The sequence below is a fragment of the Schistocerca piceifrons genome, chromosome 3, assembly GCF_021461385.2.
Source record: "Schistocerca piceifrons isolate TAMUIC-IGC-003096 chromosome 3, iqSchPice1.1, whole genome shotgun sequence".
NCBI lineage: Eukaryota > Metazoa > Arthropoda > Insecta > Orthoptera > Acrididae > Schistocerca > Schistocerca piceifrons.
The window spans coordinates 705,882,506-705,903,326 of record NC_060140.1 but is presented as its reverse complement, the minus strand read 5'-3'; the positions used below and the strand labels follow the sequence as shown (position 1 = coordinate 705,903,326).

Here is a 20,821-nt window from a genome sequence, read left to right as displayed (position 1 = left end):
AATGATGCGCCCTCTTCCAGACTCACTGATTTGACGGTACGGTTCACGCACACGTCTGCGAGGCATCCTGCACGTTTGCTCAAGTTACACTGATTCATTTATAGCAACAACGAAAGCCGCAGGCAAATCTTACCAGTAGGTGGTGTTGCACCGCGATATCAATGTTGACCTAGAACCCGCGTGCCGACATAGTTCAAATGCAGAGCATACTAATGTACAGAGAATATGTACGTCCTGTCTCTAGTCGGAAGGATATTGCCAAAGGTCTTCCGGTGGTCCAGTCATCCACAGGCATCACGAAGCTTGAGGTCGGCGGGACTATAGCTCCATATGGAGCTGTTTCTGCAACACGAGGCAGGAATGGGAAAAGATAGCGTGTGTCAATCAGCGAGCAGTTACGGTGCACTGTGCTGGTGCTTTTTTATTACAGCTGTCCCGCAGACCACATCTGGATGACATCATACGGGAAACAATGATTGGGAACGTGAAAAAAAGACAAAGTGTGTCGAATGTAGTCCAGGAAGTCGGGTCTTGCTCACAGCATTATTGTACGTGCACCGAGAGCGTTGAGAGCCACAGGCACGCTCAACTACAGCAGCAAATGACCACTACATTGTGCACCAGGGAAGAAGGGACCGCGTTTAACTGGAATGAATGGCACGCAATCTCACGCTCCACAGTGACACGGTGACTGCTTGCAGGTGGTGCTTTGCCCGACGACCCGTATGTTGTGTTCCGTTGACACTCGCAAGTCTGCGGCACCGTCTGCGGTGGTGCCAAGGGCATAGAAACGGGACCAACGAGGTGTCGGGTCGCATGCTCTTCTCGGATGAGAGCAGATTCAGTCTTAGTGATCTGGACGTACCATTATATGGGAGAGGTTGGAATACGTAATGCACTCGGGAACATTGTCGAACATGGTCGTTTTGGTGATCCAGGTGTTAGGTGTGGGGAGGGGGGAGGATATAATGTTAGATGGGCGACAGGTCCTCTAGATCTTCGAATACGGCACACTCACCGGTCAACATTTTTCTGACACTGTATTCCCTGCCCAACTGCATCTTCTCATAGGTGCACTCCGCCCACACATTATTTTTGTGGATGATGTAGAGCGACCGCATCGGACAGCGCAGGTGAGCAGCTCTTGGAACGAGAGGATATTCAGTGAATGGACTGGCCTGTCCGTTCCCCCGACTCAAATACCGCCGAGCACGTGTGGGATGCTTGGGGAGACGTATTGCGGCAAGTCAGTGTGCACCAACGACCGTCCAGGAGTTAACTCCGCTAGTCGAGGAATGGAACGCCCTACCACGAGAACTCCTTAACAATCTCATAGCCAGCATGGGTTCACGTTGCAGAGCATGCGCTGCCTCCGTGGTGACCGCACACCCTATTAAGAATCATGTTCCGCCCACTGTAATGTCCAGAGAACAATCATAAATCGTAATGACTTTAGTGTAATTATTATCTTTGAATTACAGTGTCATTTGTGTTTGCCTCATTGTGTATTTATTTTAGCTACGTGCGGTACTTCTCTGTAGCAGTTCTTTCTATGTACGGCACAAGTTTCATCGAGCTACCTTACAGAGCTGTGACACATCATGCGAAAGTTATTTTCACCTTTAGGTTCTGCACCTGGTGTATAAATGTTCGATCACTAAATACCAATGACTCACAATTGGAATCTGTCAGTTCTGTGGAATGATAATATAAGGTTACAGGTGTCAAGCAGTCTATAGTACAAAGGAGATTTGTAAGTAGGCTGTTTAGGTTTTTATGTTGGTGACGCCACGTAGCGCTCTGTATTAAAATCACTGACTGCGCTGTGGACTCATTGTTGGAATATTCGATGGTGTCGTGTTGGGCAGTTGGGTGTGAACAGCGCATAGCGTTGGGCTGTTGGAGGTTAGCCGCCAGCAGTGATGGATGTCGGGAGAGAGATGCCAGAGTTTTGAGATGTTAATTTGAGCGGACGATCTGGACGTGTGTCCATCAGAAAAAGGAAATTTGTCGAAATTGATGTCACGAATTTATATATAATGACTTTTGAACACTATTAAGGTAAATACATTGTTTGGTCACTATCAAAATCTTTCATTTGCTAACTATATGTCTATCAGTAGTTAGTGCCTTTAGTAGTTAGAATCTTTTATTTAGTTGGCAGTATTGGCGCTCGCTGTACTGCATTAGTTCGAGTAACGAAGATTTTTGTGAGGTAAGTGGTTCATGAAGGGTATAGGTTACTGTTAGTCAGGGCTATTCTTTTGTAGGGATTATTAAAAGTCAGATTGCGTTGCGTTAAAAATATTGTGTGTCAGTTTAGAAATGATCAGAATAAGTATAGAGAAAACTGTCTTGAGTACGTTCAGTTTTACTCGGCTGTTTCAGTAACAAATAAAGTAGAAGTTTACCAGCACAGTCCTTCTTTACATTCAAAGGGGAAGTTTCAGATTTCTTAGAATAAACTCGTGCCATCTATCCTAGAATACTGCCGAAGTGTGAGAGGACCAAGCCAAATAGGTCTAACAGTGGCTATTGAAGGTATACAAAGCAACAAGGCCCTATTTAGCTTGTGTACATCCCCAGGCAGAAGTCGTGGTGCGGTCAATATAGGGGAAATTTTGTTATAGTTAAGCCAAATAAACATTGGAATGCGTGACGCGGTACTGACCCCATACTTATCTTTGAAGATACGTTAATGAAAGGAAAACCTACGTTTATAGTTTTTTTACGCTTAGAGAAAGCTTGACTGGAACGCTTTCTTTGATATTCTGAATCTAGCAGGGATAAAACACAGAGAGTAAAAGGTCATATAAAACTTGTGCAGAAACCAGAAGACAGTTATTAAGGATCGAGGGGCACGAAAGGAGAGCACTGGTTGAGAAGGGAGCGAGGCAGGGTTGTAGCCTATCCCCGATGTTATTCAATCGGTAAACTGAGCAACCAGTAAAGGAAAACAAAGAAAAATTTGGAGAAGGAATTAATGTTCAAGAAGAAGAAGTAAAAGCTATGAGATTTACAGATGACATTGCAATTGTGGAAGTGAACTTGAACGGAATGGACATAGTCTTGAAAGGAGGATTTAAGACGAACATCAACAAAAGCAAAACTAGGTTAATGGAATGCAGTCGAATTTAATCAGGTGATATTGAGGGAAATGGATTAGGAAATGAGGCACTAAAAGTAGCAGACGAATTTTGATATTTGGGCAGAAAATTAACTGCGGATGGCTGATGTAGAGAGGGCATAAAATGTAGATTGGCAATGACGATTCTGAAGAACAGAAATTTTTAACACCTAATGTAAATTTAAATGTTAGCAAATCTTTTCTGAAGGCATTCGTCTGGAGCGTAGCATTGTACAGAAGTGAAACGTGGACAATAATCAGTTCGTACTAGAGGAAAATAGAGGCATTCGAAAAGTGATGCTACAGAAGAATGCTGAAGATTAGAAGGGTAGATCGCTTAAATAATGAGCTTCTAATTAGAAATGGTGAGGAAAGAAATTTGTGGCATAACTTGAACATCGGTCAGTTTAGTATTGGAGTGAAGTGTGTGTGTGTGTGTGTGTGTGTGTGTGTGTGTGTGTGTGTGTGTGTGTGGTTGGGTGGGATTTAAAAGTGAGGTGGAGAGATAAATACAGTAGGCAGGTTCAAATGGACGTGGGTTGCAGTAGTTACTGGAAAATGAAGAGGCTTGCACAGGGCAGCACAGCGTGGAGAGATGCTTCAAACCAGTTCTCTGGCTGGACTGAAGATCACACCAACAGCAAGCAACAACAACACAAAAAATAGCATTTAAGTGCAGTTTTTGAATTAAAAGCCTGTAATATAGCGTTTCAGGTTTATCATTTGATTCATTCCATTCCATTCTTACCGGTTGGTACAACAATCGTTTGGAGTTGTTTCAGATTGAATACCAGTCTAGGTTGCGAACTTATTTATTTCAATAACGCGTTCCACCCTTCTGAGGCGTTATCTGTCTATCTTGTAAGTTCTAGTATATATTTCAGTTCACTTATCACCGTAGTTGTAGAAGGACCTTGCCCTTCCCTCCACTTTGTTCTTAATGTATTGATTTATAAACAGTCAGATGATGCCTCAAAAGCGTGGAATGCGTTATTGAAATAAATAAGTTTTCAACCCAGACTGTTTCTAATCTGAGATATGATTTAATTGTATAAAATTTTACTATATGGATTGTTATATAATGAACTGATGAGATTAAAAAATGATTTTTTTTAAATTATTTTTTCCTTTTATTTGTATTTTATGTCAGTCCAAAATAATAGGTCATGTAGAAAAATGTAAAAAAGGTGTTATTGCAATAACAGTTCTACTTTGCTTTTACGTTGTCATTAACTTAGCAATGATAGGTACACCAGCAACAGCAGTCCTGAGTATTGCGCTAGAATGACGGATACAGCCGTCAACAAGCTATGACGTGGATATTTCTGCCCCCGGTTCTGACCTAGCTTTTCGGGAGGTTTTCCTTGGTTGTAAGCCAAATTCTTGAACTGGTAATCGCCTCCCAAATAGTTCTAGCTGGGGTACCACTCACAGCTCCTTTGGTACTTGGATGGAAAGTCATTACTGGAACAGCCCTCTTCTCCTTTTGGGACGGGGAATGAAATGTATGTGAACGAAAAACTAACGTAGACTACATGATCTATATTACTGAATAGCTAGCTCAGTTCATGGTACCCAGTCCCAGTTTCAGGTTGCCTATCGAAAAGCTTCCAGTGACAACAAAAATTTGATTTTCTATATTTCATACAGCGGCCAAACTTAAAGTGTAAATGCTACCAGAATGCACTCATTAAGTGGAATAATTTTATGCTAAAAGTTTAACACAGTTAGATAAGTTAGAATCTGTGCATATAGAGTGAACCAGCTGCCCCTAGCGATGTCGTTTGATGCAACACGCAATGTTATATGTAGCCTCCAAAGACCGCCCGCCAGATTTTTATATTCTCTTGCGCGTCAGGCGCAAACTATTGGCGATACAGAAAGGAGGATACGTTTTCGCTAGACGCCGTAGTTTTCGATTTTTTTCTATCCAAGAAAAACGTATAAAAGTAACCTTCAAAATCATTCCCACTCCTACACTCAGCCCCCATCAGTCAGTATTTCTAGTATGCGGTTCTTGGTACTCGCTCCTACCACCGCACAAAAGTTTACGACTGGGCGAGTTATTTCCGGCCTTCATTGACTGGTCTCATTACACCACCGACTAAGTGGAGCACTTACAAAGTGTAAAAGCGATGTTGGTGTAAATTATTGTGAATTTTAACAGCATAAAATAATTACAATGTCGTACTCGTAAGGCTTCTGACTATGAAACTACTGCGCTAAGGGTTAAGATTTGATTGAATTGGCAACATAATTAGTTTTAGCGTAACGCTTACTAAAGTCGCTTTTCTTTTTTACCTTCACGGGAATGTTTAAATTAATAATGTTAATGAAATAGGCGACTAAATAGAGACCAAAAAAGGTCGAATATCGGAACAGTTCGTGTAGTCGGAAATTTTTGCATAGTGGCAGGAGGAAGTGCCACTACCAATATACTAGAAATGCTCACGTCAGCGATGAGTACATTTGAAGGTCATTTTAGTACGTTTTTCATGAATAAATCGAAGACTGTGGCACCAGCGAAAATGTATCCCGGTAAAAATTGAACTACATTACAATTCTACAAAAAGGTTCTTTTCATTTTGTTCTGTAGGACTAATAGTCTACGAGTAGCAAACGAGAGAATATGAAAATTTCGCAGTTGACTTTTGAAGGCCACATATAAAATTTCGGGTTGCATAAAACAATAACGGTAGGGGCAGCTGAATCACTTGAGACAGTGTAGCTCATGTCGTGCAATTCACCAAGTTTCATCCAGTATCTGAGAATGAGGGTATGTAGTGACTTGCAGAAGAAAACTTTACTTACAGTATTGTTTCAAAACTTTACGAGACTTTCTCTCACTGACAGCCCCCACAAAATGAGGAAAGGAAAACAGTTTATCGCTTACTCCGTTTTCGCTGTCACCACAGTAAAACGTCAGCAACAAACATGGCATTATAAATTATTATGTCTTTACTACTATATCCGCATGACTGATCAGCGTGGTTGACTGCCAAGCAAAGGACCTGGGTTCCATTCCCGGTATTGCCAGGGATTTTTCTGTGGTGAGAGGACTGGTATGGGGTGGACTCAGCCTCTTGAGGCCAACTGAGGATGTATTTGGCAGATCAAGGTCGAGAACCCGACAACGATCGGGAGAGCGGCGCACTGACCGCGTGTCGTTCCATACCACACCCAATGACACCATTGGCAGAGGATGACACGGCGGTCGGTCGGACCCGAATGGCCTGTCTAGCGGACTTTTACCTTTTGCAACTGCATGCACACTGTGCAAGCTACTGTATGGTGCATGGCGGAGGGTGAACTGTACCATTAATAATCATTTCCTTTTTTGTTCTACTCTCAAACAGGGTGAGGAAAGAACAACTGTCCATATGCCTCCGTATAAGCCTTAATCTCTCTGACCTTACCTTCGTTATCCTTACACGAAATGTACGCTGGCGGCAGTAGAATCGTTCTGCAGTCAGCCTCAAATGCCAGTACTCTAAATTTTCTCAATAATGCTCTTCGGAAGGAAATTCGACATTCCTCCAGTGATTCTCATTTGAATTCCCGAAGCATCTCCATGTAATCTGCGTGTTGTTCAAACTTACCGGTAGCACTTCTAGCAGGCCGCTTCTGAACTGCTTATATGTCTTTCTTTAATCTGACCTGGTGGGGATCCCAAACGCTAGAGCAGTGCTCAAGAATGAGTCACACTAGTGTTTTACATGCTGTCTCCTTTACCACGTTTTCGTAAAACTCTCCCAAAAAACCTAAGTCGACCATTCGTCTTCCCCACTACAGTCCTTACATGCTCGTTGTACAACATCGCATTACTTAATATTAGTCATAGTCCATGGATTCTGCGGAGTGTGGTCTTTGGGATGTGGAAAGAAATCAAAGACGTACACTTAATTTATTTTAAGTGCAATACAACGAAATGGCTTAAGGTTATGAAAGACTATAGAATTATAGTGCTAATTCTAACTACAAAATAATTTCAGACGTTATGTTTAAGATTTTCTGTGAAGATACTCTTCATTGGAGAGACGGTGTTGTCTAACAAAAAATTATTTTAATTGTCTTAAAGATCAGCACTTTATATAAGCGGCAGGTTCTTGAATTCATGTGTACTCAAATATGACTCATTTCTGTACTAACCCTCCGCAGTCTCTGTAGCATTTGTTTGTGGTGCTGTATTCATGTTTTTCGTTATATTTCGAGAAAGAGGAAAGATAGATAATGAAAAAGGATAATAATGAATACATTTTGAAATAGCTATGAAAATATCAAGTTTTTGGAAATGGATTCTGCACAATGTTCACTTGCGCTAAGAAAATCAAACAAGCGCATTTATCCATCGAGTAGTCCGCTTTCTAAAGCATAATTCACGTGTGAATAGCGTGAAAGATGTGCAGCGGATTATTAAAATTTATGGTTTACGATAAAAGCTCGGCACCAACATTTGTCTCTCTCGAGGTCCTGATGCTACTTAGTTTTTGAGGCATTGAATGGTTACCTTTACGAGACGCTCGTTATAAATGCAGCTCTGCATGGGCAAAGTGACCGAATCCAGTAACATTGCCGTTTGTCCCGTGCTACTAAGCGCGTCTGTTTCTTCTGATATTGATTCCAGAAGGGCGGATGTTGGTATCTTGCCAACTCAACTAGATTCATTGCGGTTCGCTGAATGTAGGAATAGTACAACTAAGGTAAACACGTGAAGGTTACAAGTGTTACACAAGTTTACATGTCGCATAATAACAACGTGCAATGTTTTACTATATTTTTTTTTCTTCAGTGACTGTAGTCGCAGTTAGAAAATATCGCCACGCATCAACAGCGATACAGATCCTACACGTTACAGCAAAAAGTCTGCCTACGAGGAAAGATCAGCCCGCAAACAGTTCTCGCTGTGGACGCTACAAGTACCACGCATCGTAAAAATTTGCCAGGTGCGAGCAGGACTCCCGCACTGAGGGTTCCGTACGGACTCAAGTTACGTACGTAGTAGACAGACCATCCATTCCGGTAATGCAGAACCTCTACGATTTTTGGCTGTTAGCAACATTGATACTGGCAATATATCCGTCTCAAGGACTCCAGTGCTGCCGAGAAAGTTTCAGTTTCAAGTTGGAGATCAAATGACAATAGAACTATTTTTCGTGTGATACAATTACAAATCAACAATTTTCGGACTTTTTTCCCTTTGCCTGTTTTGTGAAACGTTGTTTCTTGCTGAATTCCATGATTCTATACCAACCGGAAGTACCCAATAGATCTTGAAGAGAGAATTTGCGAATATCAAAATATGTAACATAAATGGCCGTAACTTTCGAGTACATTGATTTAGAAGCTTAACTTTCTTATAGCACCAGAGGCCCATAGACCTCACTATGTGACATAAATTTCGAATTGATACGTCAACCTATTTCCTAGAAAAAGGGGTCTTGACAGGCGGAGGGAGAGAGAGAGAGTCTCATAACAAATGACAATTTTTTGTGTAACGTAATTAAATAATTTACAATTTTTGGATTTTTTCCTTTACTTGGACAGTGAAACCTTGCTTTTTGCCGAATTTCTAGACAAGTATCAAAATACGTGAGATAAATGGCCGTATTTTTTGACTGCGTTGACTCAGAATCTGACGTTTGTTATAGCGGCAAAGGAGCATAGGCCATAGTATGTAACATAAATTTGGACTTCATACATCTACCCGTTCCTGAGGAAAAGGATGTTTAAAAGTCGGACGGACAGGCAGAGAGATGGACAGCAGAGTCATTCTATAAGGGTTCCGTTTTTACCGACTGAGGTAAATTCCTCTGGAACGCCTAAAAAGCGCCGGAACAGTCCTTCATCATTATTCAAAAGCTCCTTTCTTTTGTGCAAAAGTAGGACGCTATAGAGGGCTACGTCGATACTTCCGGTGCTACCAAAGGGAAAACCTTTTGACCCAGGTCATGTTGACGGACATTACACTGCTCATTCATTCAGTAATTTTAACATTTCAGAAGGAATGAAGCAGCAGCGAATACTGTGCTAAGATACTCTCTGACCTTTTAAACTGCGATTTTCATTTGTATTTTCGTATGTCTCTTCATTGCTAACTGAAACCGTAAAAGTGCAGCGAGGAAGCGAATTTAAGCATATCACGAGAGTAAACGATACCTCATATTCCACACAGATTCACGGCACGGTAGGTGGGTTGTTCTGTGATTTGTCACATGTTACTCAGGTCAGTTTTTAAGTTGCAGTTCTGGTCTGGAGGAAAATGTGTGTCTGAAACAGATTTGCGCGTCCTCCGCCGGGCTATGAGCAGGTGACAAAGTGAAATGTCCGTAGCGTATTACACCCGGTGTCACCCAAATATTAAACACTGCAAAATCCACAAAATGTTCGGTGGAAGCATAGTGACATCCTGAAGAGGAATGAAAGCTCGGATGCAACAGTGGCCTCCACCGAACAAAAAAGGCGCGTTGAATGGCAGGTTCGAAACAAATCGCCACAATTAATATATTTTATCTCGTAAATAATACGAGCAGGATAAAACTGCAAACTGTTTGCGACTTGCGATGCACATCCTGTGACAGTGATGCCGTTACATAACGCGCACTAATAAGCTCCGTTTCGCATGCAGAGGTCAAACCGGTTCCGGCGTCGATATACGTCACAGCGACGGCGCATCAACACAACGCCTCCAGCGGCGTACTGGACTCTGGGTGAATACGAACCCGTGAGCGGCGTCGGCCGGAACGTCTGCCTCCACCAGCGGCCGCCCCGGCTGCAGATTCGCAGCAGCGCCGGCGGCAGCCGTCGCCAATCGCACATTGCTGCAGCTCGCACGCACCGGGTGGCGTCACACGCACCGAGCGCACGCTAAAACTCATGCGACTTTACGCTTTTGTAGCGTAGCGTTGCGACGGGCACCGAGCCAGCACGTGACAACTGACTACAGATGGCACTAGTGTTTCGGCTGCGCTGCGAGTTGCAGCCAGTCGCCGCCAGAGGCGCTAACGTCTGGGGGTTCCTGTGTGCGCCTGTACGCTATCTAGCGCGCAAACGGAGAACGACGAGGTGGTGGCAAAGCCGTACAGATCCTCTGCACTACTGGGAATTCTCCATTTACATTTTTATAGCGTTATCAACCTTTAAGATCCCCATACTCTTCTAGCATGGTTATGAGTCCTCTCCTCCAGACGACTCTGTGAAAATACCGCTCCTCCTTCTCGAACAAAGGAGACGTGAAGAGAAGACTTCTATATTTCTATTTTTCATCCCCTCGGCATACCAAAAAATGCCCCTGATACGACCGGATCACGCAACAGTCTAACTAGAATTACTGTCTGGTAGAATTTCGGGATTACACCCCTTCACTATTCTCCACACCTACAAAACTCTGAAATGACCATCCTCTGCAACGCAAATGTTACGTGGACCTATAAACCTTTGGTTTATAAGTACCCTCAAATCCTCCAACGCCATGTACTCCGTCTCGCCTTCCGCATCCCTTCATCTTCTCCTATATAGATCTTCTATCATCTCATCAAATTCCCACCCCCCCCCCCCCCCTTATCAAATCGAAAACCTTTGCGTCTCCTCTGCTATCCGCAAACTAGATTCCAATAATCCCATTGTCTTCCCTCTGATCACTATCCCTGGCATGCTGCCTTACAAAGACGGCCCTCCATCTTTACCCTTAAACATACTCCATATCCTATCCCAATTTAACTTCAACCAGTTTCCTCTCCCAGACAACGAGATCCTCTCCGATATTTATCCGTCTCACGAACTCTTCCCTACCTGTCCCACTCCACATTAGGGCTCCTTCTCTCTTTTCCACTCCATCCATCCCCAACCCTTTCTTCTGATTACAGCCACTCTACCCACACACCAAAATCCTCCACATCTTTGTCTTTCCCATAATCAACCCCAACATCTACCTTCATTTCCATTGTTTTCCTACCAAACAGTCTCCCATCTTCTGTACCCTTACTCCTCAACCCTATGGAACGTACTCTCTCCTCTCAAAATACTTCTCTCCCAGTGCAGATCCCTCAGATTTGAAGTGAAAGTGCTATTTTCTTAGAATAATTTCACCATTCTGCGATGCGTTTTTAAAATGTATATACACTATGCGATCAAAAGTACCCAGACACAACCAAAAACATACGTTTTCATATTAGGTAGTCCATATCAGCGACCCCAGTAGTCATTAGACATCGTGAGAGAGCAGAATGGGGCGCTCCGCGGGACTCACGGACTTCGAACGTGGTCAGGTGATTAGGTGTCACTTGTGTCATACGTCTGTACGCGAGATTTCCACACTCCTAAACATCCCTAGGTCCACTGTTTCCGATGTGATAGTGAAGTCGAAACGTGAAGGGACACGTACAGCACAAAAGCGTACAGGCCGACCTCGTCTCTTGACTGACAGAGACCGCCGACATTTGAAGAGGTTTGTGATGTGTAATCGGCAGACATCTATCCAGACCATGACACTGGAATTCCAAACTGCATCAGGATCTACTGCAAGTACTATGACAATTAGGCTGCAGGTTAGAAAACTTGGATTTCATGGTCGAGCGGCAGCTCATAAGCCACACATCACGCCAGGCAAACGACGCCAACGTTGTGTGGAGTGGCTAATCACGGTGCACAATGTGGCGATCCGATGGCAGGGTGTGGCTATGGCAACTGCAGTGATCATCATCTGCCAGCGTGTGTAGTGCCAATAGTAAAATTCGGAGGCTGTGGTATTATGCTATGGTCGTGTTTTTCATTGAGGGGGCTAGCACCCCTTGTTGTTTTGCGTGGTACTATCACAGCACAGGCCTACATTAATGTTTTAAGCACCTTCTTGCTTCCCACTGTCGAAGAGCAATTCGGGGATGGCGTCTGCATCTTTCAACACGATCGAGCACCTGTTCATAATGCACGACCTGTGGAGGAGTGGTTACACGACAATAACATCCCTGTAATGGACTGGCCTGCACAGAGTCCTGACCTAAATCCTATAGGACACCTTTGGGATGTTTTGGAACGCCGACTTCGTGCCAGGCCTCACCACCGACATCGAAACCTCTCCTCAGTGCAGCACGCTGTGAAGAATGGGCTGCCATTCCCCAAAAAACCTTCCAGCACCTGATTGAATGTATGCCTGCGAGAGTGGAAGCTGTCATAAAGGCTAAGGGTGGGCCAACACCATACTGAATTCCAGCATTACCGATGGAAGGCACCATGAACATGTAAGTCATTTTCAGCCAGGTGTCCATATACCTTTGATCACATAGTGTACCTGCACGTAACACGAACTTCCAGCATGCTGGAGTAGCTTGGGTCTGCAACTTCTGTTAATCAATAGAATGAAAAAGCAGTCGAAGTTGCAAATATTTTATTTTTCATTGGATGACTAGTTTCGGGTCGATACATATTTACAGTGCATACGATAATTCTCGCACTTGTCGGCTGATGCTATCTTCGGAATTGATGGATGATATTTTTCTGAAAGTCTGACGGTACATCTTCAGACTCATACATTCAACGTACCAACGTGGGTAGCTGTTTTGTTGCAACTTCCTCCAATGATTTTAGAAATTTCGATGGAATTTTGTGTATCCCTTCCGCCTTATTTGATCTTAAGTCTTCTAAAGCTCTTGTAAATTCTGATTCTAATATTGGATCGCCTATCTCTTCTAAATTGACACCAGCTTATTCTTGATTCACATCAGAAAAATCTTCCCCTTGTCTTCAATGAAGTCTTCCCACCTATCCGCTCTCTCCTCCGCATCTAACAGTGGAATTGCCATTTGCACTCATACTGTTACCGCTCTTGCTTCTAATTTCACTGATGGCTGTTTTGACTTTTCAGCATACTGCGTCAGTCCCTCCGATAGCCATTTCTTTTTCGATTTCTGCTCATTTTTCACGCAGCCATTTAGTCTTAGTTCCCCTGCACTTCCTGTTTATTTCATACCTAATGACTTGTATTTCTGTATGCCTAAATTTCACTGAAAATATTTGTACTTTTTTCTTTCGTCGATCGATATTTCGTTCGGTTTATTCGCAGTTGCGTTCTTTGTACCTATGTTCCTCTCCCCAGATTTTGTGATTGCCCTTTTTATAGATGTCCAATCCTCTTCAACTGCAGTACCTACTGAGCTATTCATAATCGCGGTGTCTATAGCTTCAGAGAACCTCAAGAATGTCTCGTCATTCCTCAGTACCTCGTGTGCCACTTATTTGCGCATTGATTCTTCCTGACTAGTCTCTTAAACTTATTTCTATTTCTAAATTTATCTAGAACACTCGGAAATTAATAAATTAAGTTTTAGACCCTGGTGTGATTACATGTATTCCATGTAACATTCTATTCTCATGAAGATTGCCCTAGAGCAATCGAAACGGTGGCCATTGACAAAAAAATTTGTGCAACTGAAGTGGCTGTATATACGCCCTGGGATTAAATAGCGCATGGTTGCTGTATCACAGCCAATCAGATGTTTAAAATTTCTAAAAAATGTAAACGCTTCTAGGGAGTTCTGACCCCGTTCCCCCGTCCCCTTGCCCTGCCGCATATTTGGCTCAGCGCCTGTTTGGAATGTATGTATGCAAACCAAAGTGCGATTCATTGGCAGAAGGCTTCAGAATGTGCAACAGGTCTACTACGCTTGTCCGCCCTATTCTGGAGTACTGCTGTGCGGTGTGGGATCCACATCAGTTGGGATTGACGGATGACATTGAAAAAGTACAAAGAAGGGCAGCTCGTTTTGTATTATCGCGAAATAGGGGAGATAGTGCCACGGACATGATACCTGAATTGGAATGGCAATCATTAAAACAAAGGCGTTTTTCGTTGCGACAGGATATTCCCTCCGATTGCGAAAACATTCTGTTGGCACCCACCTACACAGGATTGATCATCACGATAAAATAAGAGATATCAGGGCTCGCACTTGAAGGTGGTTCATTGAACTCTCTGCCAGGAATTTTATTGTGCACAGCAGAGTAATCACGTACTTTGCGGGAGAACTCTGTAGCAGTAAACGCTGTTGTACGACACATAATTTTAACCTGGCGGCTAGGTGGCGACTGGGGAAAGAGTTTGGCTCATAGGTATTCTCGTGTCTGTGCAGACGTGGCTGGGACGACGCAATGGAGTCATCGGCCTGAGAATAGCAGCAGCGAACGTACCGCTGGGTGCAGCGGCGACTCGCCGGCCGCTGGCCTAAAGCTCTGCGAATTAGCATGCAGCGTGCGCGCCGCCGCGTCACGGCCCAACAGCCGTAGATGGGCCTGCTAACCGTGACCGACAACGCAGCAGATGGACACAGACCCGACCAGTTCGCGTCGCTCTTTGTAATGCAAGGTGACTCAAAAGGTTCCGCTCAGGGGGTTTCCTAGACTGACAAACAAATCTTTTAAGACGGGTCTTCTTTTCCATTAAGCCATACTACAGAAAGCTACATAAACAGATCTCAGGATGGGGGACACTGCCCTAAACCGGTGATTATGCAGAGCAAAAATTAAACAATAGCCGAATTTCTATCAGTTTTTTAAGCTACCTATTTCGGTGCTGTTGCCATCCTCAGGCCCCTATGCACAGTGAACGGATGTACCACGAAGCTTGGTGCGATACAAGAGGACCCACGAAATAAATCTGAATCCGTGAATATTTTCCTGAAGTGAGTAGCCCAACGGATAGACAACAGCTGACAGTTCATGGAATCCAAAATTATTTGGTGGCTTCTGCTGTACTGCAACAAGCTTTGTGGTACATCTGTTCATTGTACATTAGGAACCTGGGGATGGCACCAATGAAGTGTCGAAATTGGTAGCTTAAAGAAAAATAAATAAGAAGTGATTGAAATACGCCTGTTGTTTAGTTTTTGCTCTACATATTGTTTGATCAGCCCTTCTCCCGAGTCCATGATGGATTCAAGAAGACTAAATCAGTCGGGTTGAAACAATAAATACAGCGATCGACAAAGGGAAACGAACATCTGTTTTCTAAAAATAAGGATCGCGGATAACTCCAGGCATGAGCATCAGATGCCCCCGATTACTTGTATATCAACTGGAAAGGTTCCTTCACACTACGGACAACGAATGACCTTGGCCTGCCATGTGTGTCTTGTCCTCTTCCAAAGGCAGGGACGGCCAAGAATTCGCATGTGGTACTTGAGAACGCGTGGGAATTTCTCTTGCTTGAGCGCACAGGTCCGCCTCTCCCGCGCCACGCTGCCTGAGCAGGAAGAGGGAAAGGTGGCAAAACTGCGAAAGCGCCACATGCGAAATGTGGCTTTGTTTCATATTTCTCAGTAACACAGATCACAAAGAAAATAAATTTTTAGTATTATTTCATTTTATTTAGCGCACTGAAATAATAATACAATCAAACTGTCGGCATACAGACAGACGCAGACAGTTTCGCAGATTTACGTCACTCAGGGTGCAATATAGAGGTGACTTTTTTGGTTTCGTAATCGAAAAAAGCCTTTACACACTTACCTTCATCGAAACAGTGAAATGTAACCGCATCATGGAGACATAAAACTCTTACTGAGGAAAACAATGTAGAGCTATTGGACAATTTTAACTTAACAGAATTTGTCTTTTAAACTGGAATTAGAGTGCAGATCAGCTACTACCATTTGTAGATCCACAAGGGCGCTTTCAAATGAAACGGAAAACGGTCTCAAAAACAACTCAAAAACAGATGTAAGATTTGCAGTCCTCAAACATATAGAAAGCTGTACCTGTAATTTTTTCAACACCACAATGGATTGTTCAAAATTCTCGTTTTCTTGGCTTAGGGAAATGGACTGCGTTCCTTGTCAGTAGTTATCCCTTCTACTATGCGACTTTCCCTTTAAGTGCACCCACTTTCGACATGAAACCAGAAATAACTTGCTTCAAACCTTGCACTGTCTTTCTGAGGCAATCTGCAGTCAACTCTATTTAAAATGCGAGGTCTGTAACCCATTCCGGATTTTGTAATTTTTGTTCTTGCTTTCCTTTTTTTTCATAAATTCAACAGTAGTGGGCCTTAGATCGAAAACATGTTCCAGACATATCCTTTGACCTAAGCAACTTACTTTGTAATAATATTTAAAGTCTGCATATTCAATTCGATTGCAAATTTTTGCAAATAACGTTATTGGAACGTGTTCAAAAATGGTTCAAATGGCTCTGAGCACTATGGGACTTAAGATCTGAGGTCATCAGTCCCATAGAACTTAGAACTACTTAAACCTAACTAACCTAAGGACATAACACACATCCATGCCCAAGGCAGGATTCGAACCTGCGACCGTAGCGGTCGTGCGGTTCCAGACTGAAGCTCCTAGAACCACTCGGCCACAACGGTAGGCTTTGGAACGTGAATTCTATCACGTATTCTATGCACCATGATTTACAGAGTAGCCTGTACAAATCGTTGTCGAACGTTATGAGTTTTAGCTCCTTCATCATCAACTAAAGCTTTACATTACCTCTGCTGTAATACCGTTTCATAGGAAACTTGCGGTTCCTGTTGAGTACGCATCTACGTAATATGAGCAGATATTGAGAGTTTTCATTCTTCTCCTCTCCGCTTCCTATTCATTTTGAAAGGATTGCGACGATAGATCGCTGGAGTGCCTCTTTTTATGCATACAGCTACTGGACTTCCGATATTCTTTTACTCCAAGAACAAACAGCGAAGAGTAAACAGGCTTTACCTCACAGTTCTGTCAAACTGAAGAAGACCGTGCAGACCTAGGTGAGCCCCACCAAATGCTGGAAGAAAGTGTCGCATCGCACCTGTAAATGAAATGTTGCGCTGTACCGAGGAGCAACGAGCAAAGCCGAGACGTCCTGAGCTGAGCCGAATCATGTCGAGCCTCGACCAACACGTGTGCAGAGCATTGTGTAGGCGTGAAGTTTTGCACAGCGTGGGCAACCCTGGCCTAAGGCACCGTTTGATGCCAGTGCTTTAATGACAACTGTGCAAAATACCCATCTTCCTGTCGTTAACGCGGGCCTGCGAAACCCGAGCCGCCACTGCTACCTTAGATAACTCCCCTGTTGTCTTCGTGAGGCCGAGAATGTCTATTATAGGCTCCAAATCAAGGAAAATTCACTCACAGTTTCTTAGGTCGGCTCTTTGAACCTCGTGTAGATAAAATAAGTCAAATCTCTTTTTGGAATACTGTGAAGTGATCTCTGTCAATAAATACGGGTTTTGCAGCTGACAGAACAAGGATTCTCAAGAGCAGTTAAAAAATATATGTGATTTACAGGGTGGCTCAAAAGGTTTCACACAAATTGAAGGATCTGATAGGGGAGAATAATTGCAACAACTATGGAATAGGAACTTATGGTCTTACAAGTAACCCTAGGCCAGTGAAAGCTTTGGAGTCAGCAACAACAAGAACCATCAATGCCCATGCACCTTACCTTCAGCGTAGACAATAAACTGCTTACTGAACAAAGCTGTACACAGCAGATGGTGTTCAAAATGTTAACTGCCACATTCAACACAGGTTTTATTTCGACTCCGTTATTAACTTCATCAATTTGTGCGCGATCTTTTGAATCATCCTGTATAATATCGGGTGATTGAGTACGCCACGAACTAGCACAGAAAAGTGTGCAAATCCATCTCCGTCCAAAATTGCGGCACACTCTACTACGTGCACCACGCATCGGACGAACGTCATCAGACGCTGCGAGTATCTTGGCTCTCGGCCAGAGGTGGTTTTTCGTTGGGAACTGGTGTTACGTATATGAAGCATTTCATATTCACCTATAAATAAAAAAAAACGCAGGTGGATTTCTCCTTCCTGTGGCATTGTCTGCGTTACATACTAGCACAGAAAAGAGTGCAGGTCCTTCGCCTAGGTGCATCACATCTGACGGTGCATGTTAAGTGGTACACATTTGGAACAGTTTGCATGTCACTATCGCTCACTCGCTTTCACTAGCTCAAGTTAACTTATAAGGCCAAAAGTTCCTATTCTAGAGCCGTATTTTGACTCCTCTATCAACTCCATCAATCTGTGCGTGACCTTCTCAATTACCCTGTATAACACAAAGACCAACCGGCTATTGAACGTATGGAACGTTATTACTGAAGAGTGTCAGCCTTAACAATCTATGCTTTGATTGTTTTAATAAAATTTAAAAAGAAAAACTATAATTGTAACTTGTTATGTCGCTCATGACTGACAGGCCTTCGTTTTGGGCACGCCGTATTGTGGCGCTGCTTTACTTTTATTTTAATGCATGACGTGTCACAATTGTATGTGTAAAAAAAAAAGTAAATCATTGCAATTAATTTTAACAGTTGTAACGAAGATCTGTGCTGTTAAAATTAGTCTGATTCCATGACTAAAAGTGCAAGTAATGTTTTAATTAGTATGAGGCTATCTCAAATCTCTCCTAGCGACCTCTACCGAAGCTGTGAGGCGATTAATATGGAGCAACATTTCAGTTTTCTGCGTTCGACTGGAAAGAAATAACACTATATGCTCATACGAAGTTTATCAATTTATTTCTATGTGATTATTACTGGTGATAAGTAATTGGTATTTGCTTACCCACATGTACATTGGTGGGAACTGCGTGATTGTACTTACATCTATGCTGTGTAAAACATTTATTGCATAGATGAAACTTTTTAATGCTTTATGTAACGTTAAACTTGTATGTAAAATTATGAAAATACACTGTAATTTTTGCCTTTGTTAACACGTTAAGTCTTTAGCAGGCCATGGTTTGAAAACTGACGTGATTGTCCGAAACGAGTCACCACAAAGAAATGACTGTTATCGCAATTGTGGCGGATATTGAAGGAAAATAAAGATTTAATAATCCAGGTTGCTGATCCTATCCACCGTCAGTATGTTGGGACTTCATATACAGGGAAAATTGTTAGGAGATTAAAAAAAACTCAGTTCTTTTGGAGATATCACATGTTGCATGGTAGACGACCATCCGTTTCAAGTTAAAAGGTGTTGCGCGATGGACGAAGTATGGTTTAACCTTCCACACTGCCGGCCGGAGTGGCCGAGCGGTTCTAGGCGCTACAGTCTGGAACCACGAGACCGCTACGGTCGCAGGTTCGAATCCTGCCTCGGGCATGGATGTGTGTGATGTCCTTAGGTTAGTTACGTTTAAGTAGTTGCAAGTTCTAGGGGACTGATGACCTCAGCAGTTAAGTCCCATAGTGCTCAGACCCATTTGAATCTTCCACACTATATGCATTAGTTTTATAAACATACAGAATTTTACTCGCGTAAAACTCTGTAACTGAAGAATTAACAGTATCCTCAAAGCAGCTTCAGTATATTATTACACACCACTTAAATATGTAGGACTCGTAATATTTACAAACCCACCACAAAACACAACCTCATGCCTCGCCTCAAGCGACGCAGCATAAGATGCGGGAACTGCTCATGGCGTCTCCAGTGCGCGTTCCTTTATGTGACTCTAAAGTCGGACACTAGATTGAAACAACGTCCAGGAAACTTCATGTGCCCTAGGTACACTCCCCTCCAAAAACAACACTCTCCCCTACATTATAACGTTCACGCTGAAAGTAACTTTCAGGTGTGTCATACTTACTCTGTTCAGATCTTTCATCCTTTCTGTAGTTTTTTTGGATCCGAACACAACAACTTCCTCTGCAAATAGAAGATGCTTTCGATACAAGCTAGGTCTGCGTTCATATCAGTTTAATGATTTAGTCATTTCCTTCAAAGTTGCAAAAAGTTTTGAACTTTTAATTGTCTTGTTCTAACTGAATGGTAGCAATAGGACGTAGAAAAACTACACAAAGTTTTTGTGTTTAGAGGAGATAAAAATTTCACAGGTGAAACCATTCCCCGCTAGGGGTCAATGAAGATCTGGGCGCCGGTGACGCTGAGAGACGCTGTTCAAACTGCTGTGTGATGAATACTGTTTTAGAGATGCTGCTGGAAATGCCTTCCGTTTACATTGATTCACACCAAGAGATTGGATTCCATTGGGACCATGTGTTCAACCCACCACGATATTTGTATTGTAAACAAGTAAATTGGCAGTATCGGTCGTAAGAGGTTTGAAATCATTTATTTCAGCAAATCGATTTCAGTAACTGTGTGGCCGTCTTCAGTGTAAATATTAAAGTCCTGAAAACTCATGCAATGGAAACACACATTACAAATTTAACGTGTCGTCATACAGAAGAACAGCAGCTAACGAACAAATTTTGAAGTCAAGATTTTTGAACTCAAACTTTGTTCATAAGTTGCTATGTTCTTCTGTACTGACACCACATTGAATCTGTAATATGTGCTTCTTTTATAAGGGTATTCAAGAGTTTAATATTTGCATTGAAGATGGTCACACAGTGACTGAAATCGATTTGCTGTAATCAATGATTTCAAACTTCTTGCGACCGATACTGCTAATTTTCTTGTTTACAATTCACAACAATGTAATCAACTAAATAGCTGCGACAGGCGAAAAAAATATGATAATAAAAAACTCGCATTTGCCTGACAACGTTTGTCTAACACAACTTGGCAATATTCTCGACCATCCGATCTTCTGCTTCAAACGGTCGTTGGCGGAAATTTCTGCACCTTTCTCTGTGAAGTACTACCGGTGTCACAGAATGTCCCACTAGCACTCAGGCAACGGATATGGTTCCAGCATGACGGAGCCCCACCACACTTTGCT

General features: G+C 42.8%; 1 protein-coding gene across 1 annotated transcript in view; it reads right to left on the bottom strand.

The window, feature by feature from the left end:
* Positions 1-9,976, bottom strand: part of LOC124790110 (probable phospholipid-transporting ATPase IA) — a 355,816-nt gene extending 345,840 nt beyond the window's left edge. Inside the window, exon 1 of the mRNA XM_047257683.1 lies at positions 9,847-9,976. Coding sequence (XP_047113639.1) covers positions 9,847-9,943 — 97 coding nt within the window. The 5' untranslated portion in view covers positions 9,944-9,976. The remainder of the gene's footprint in view (positions 1-9,846) is intronic.
* Between the last annotated feature and the right edge of the window lie 10,845 nt (positions 9,977-20,821).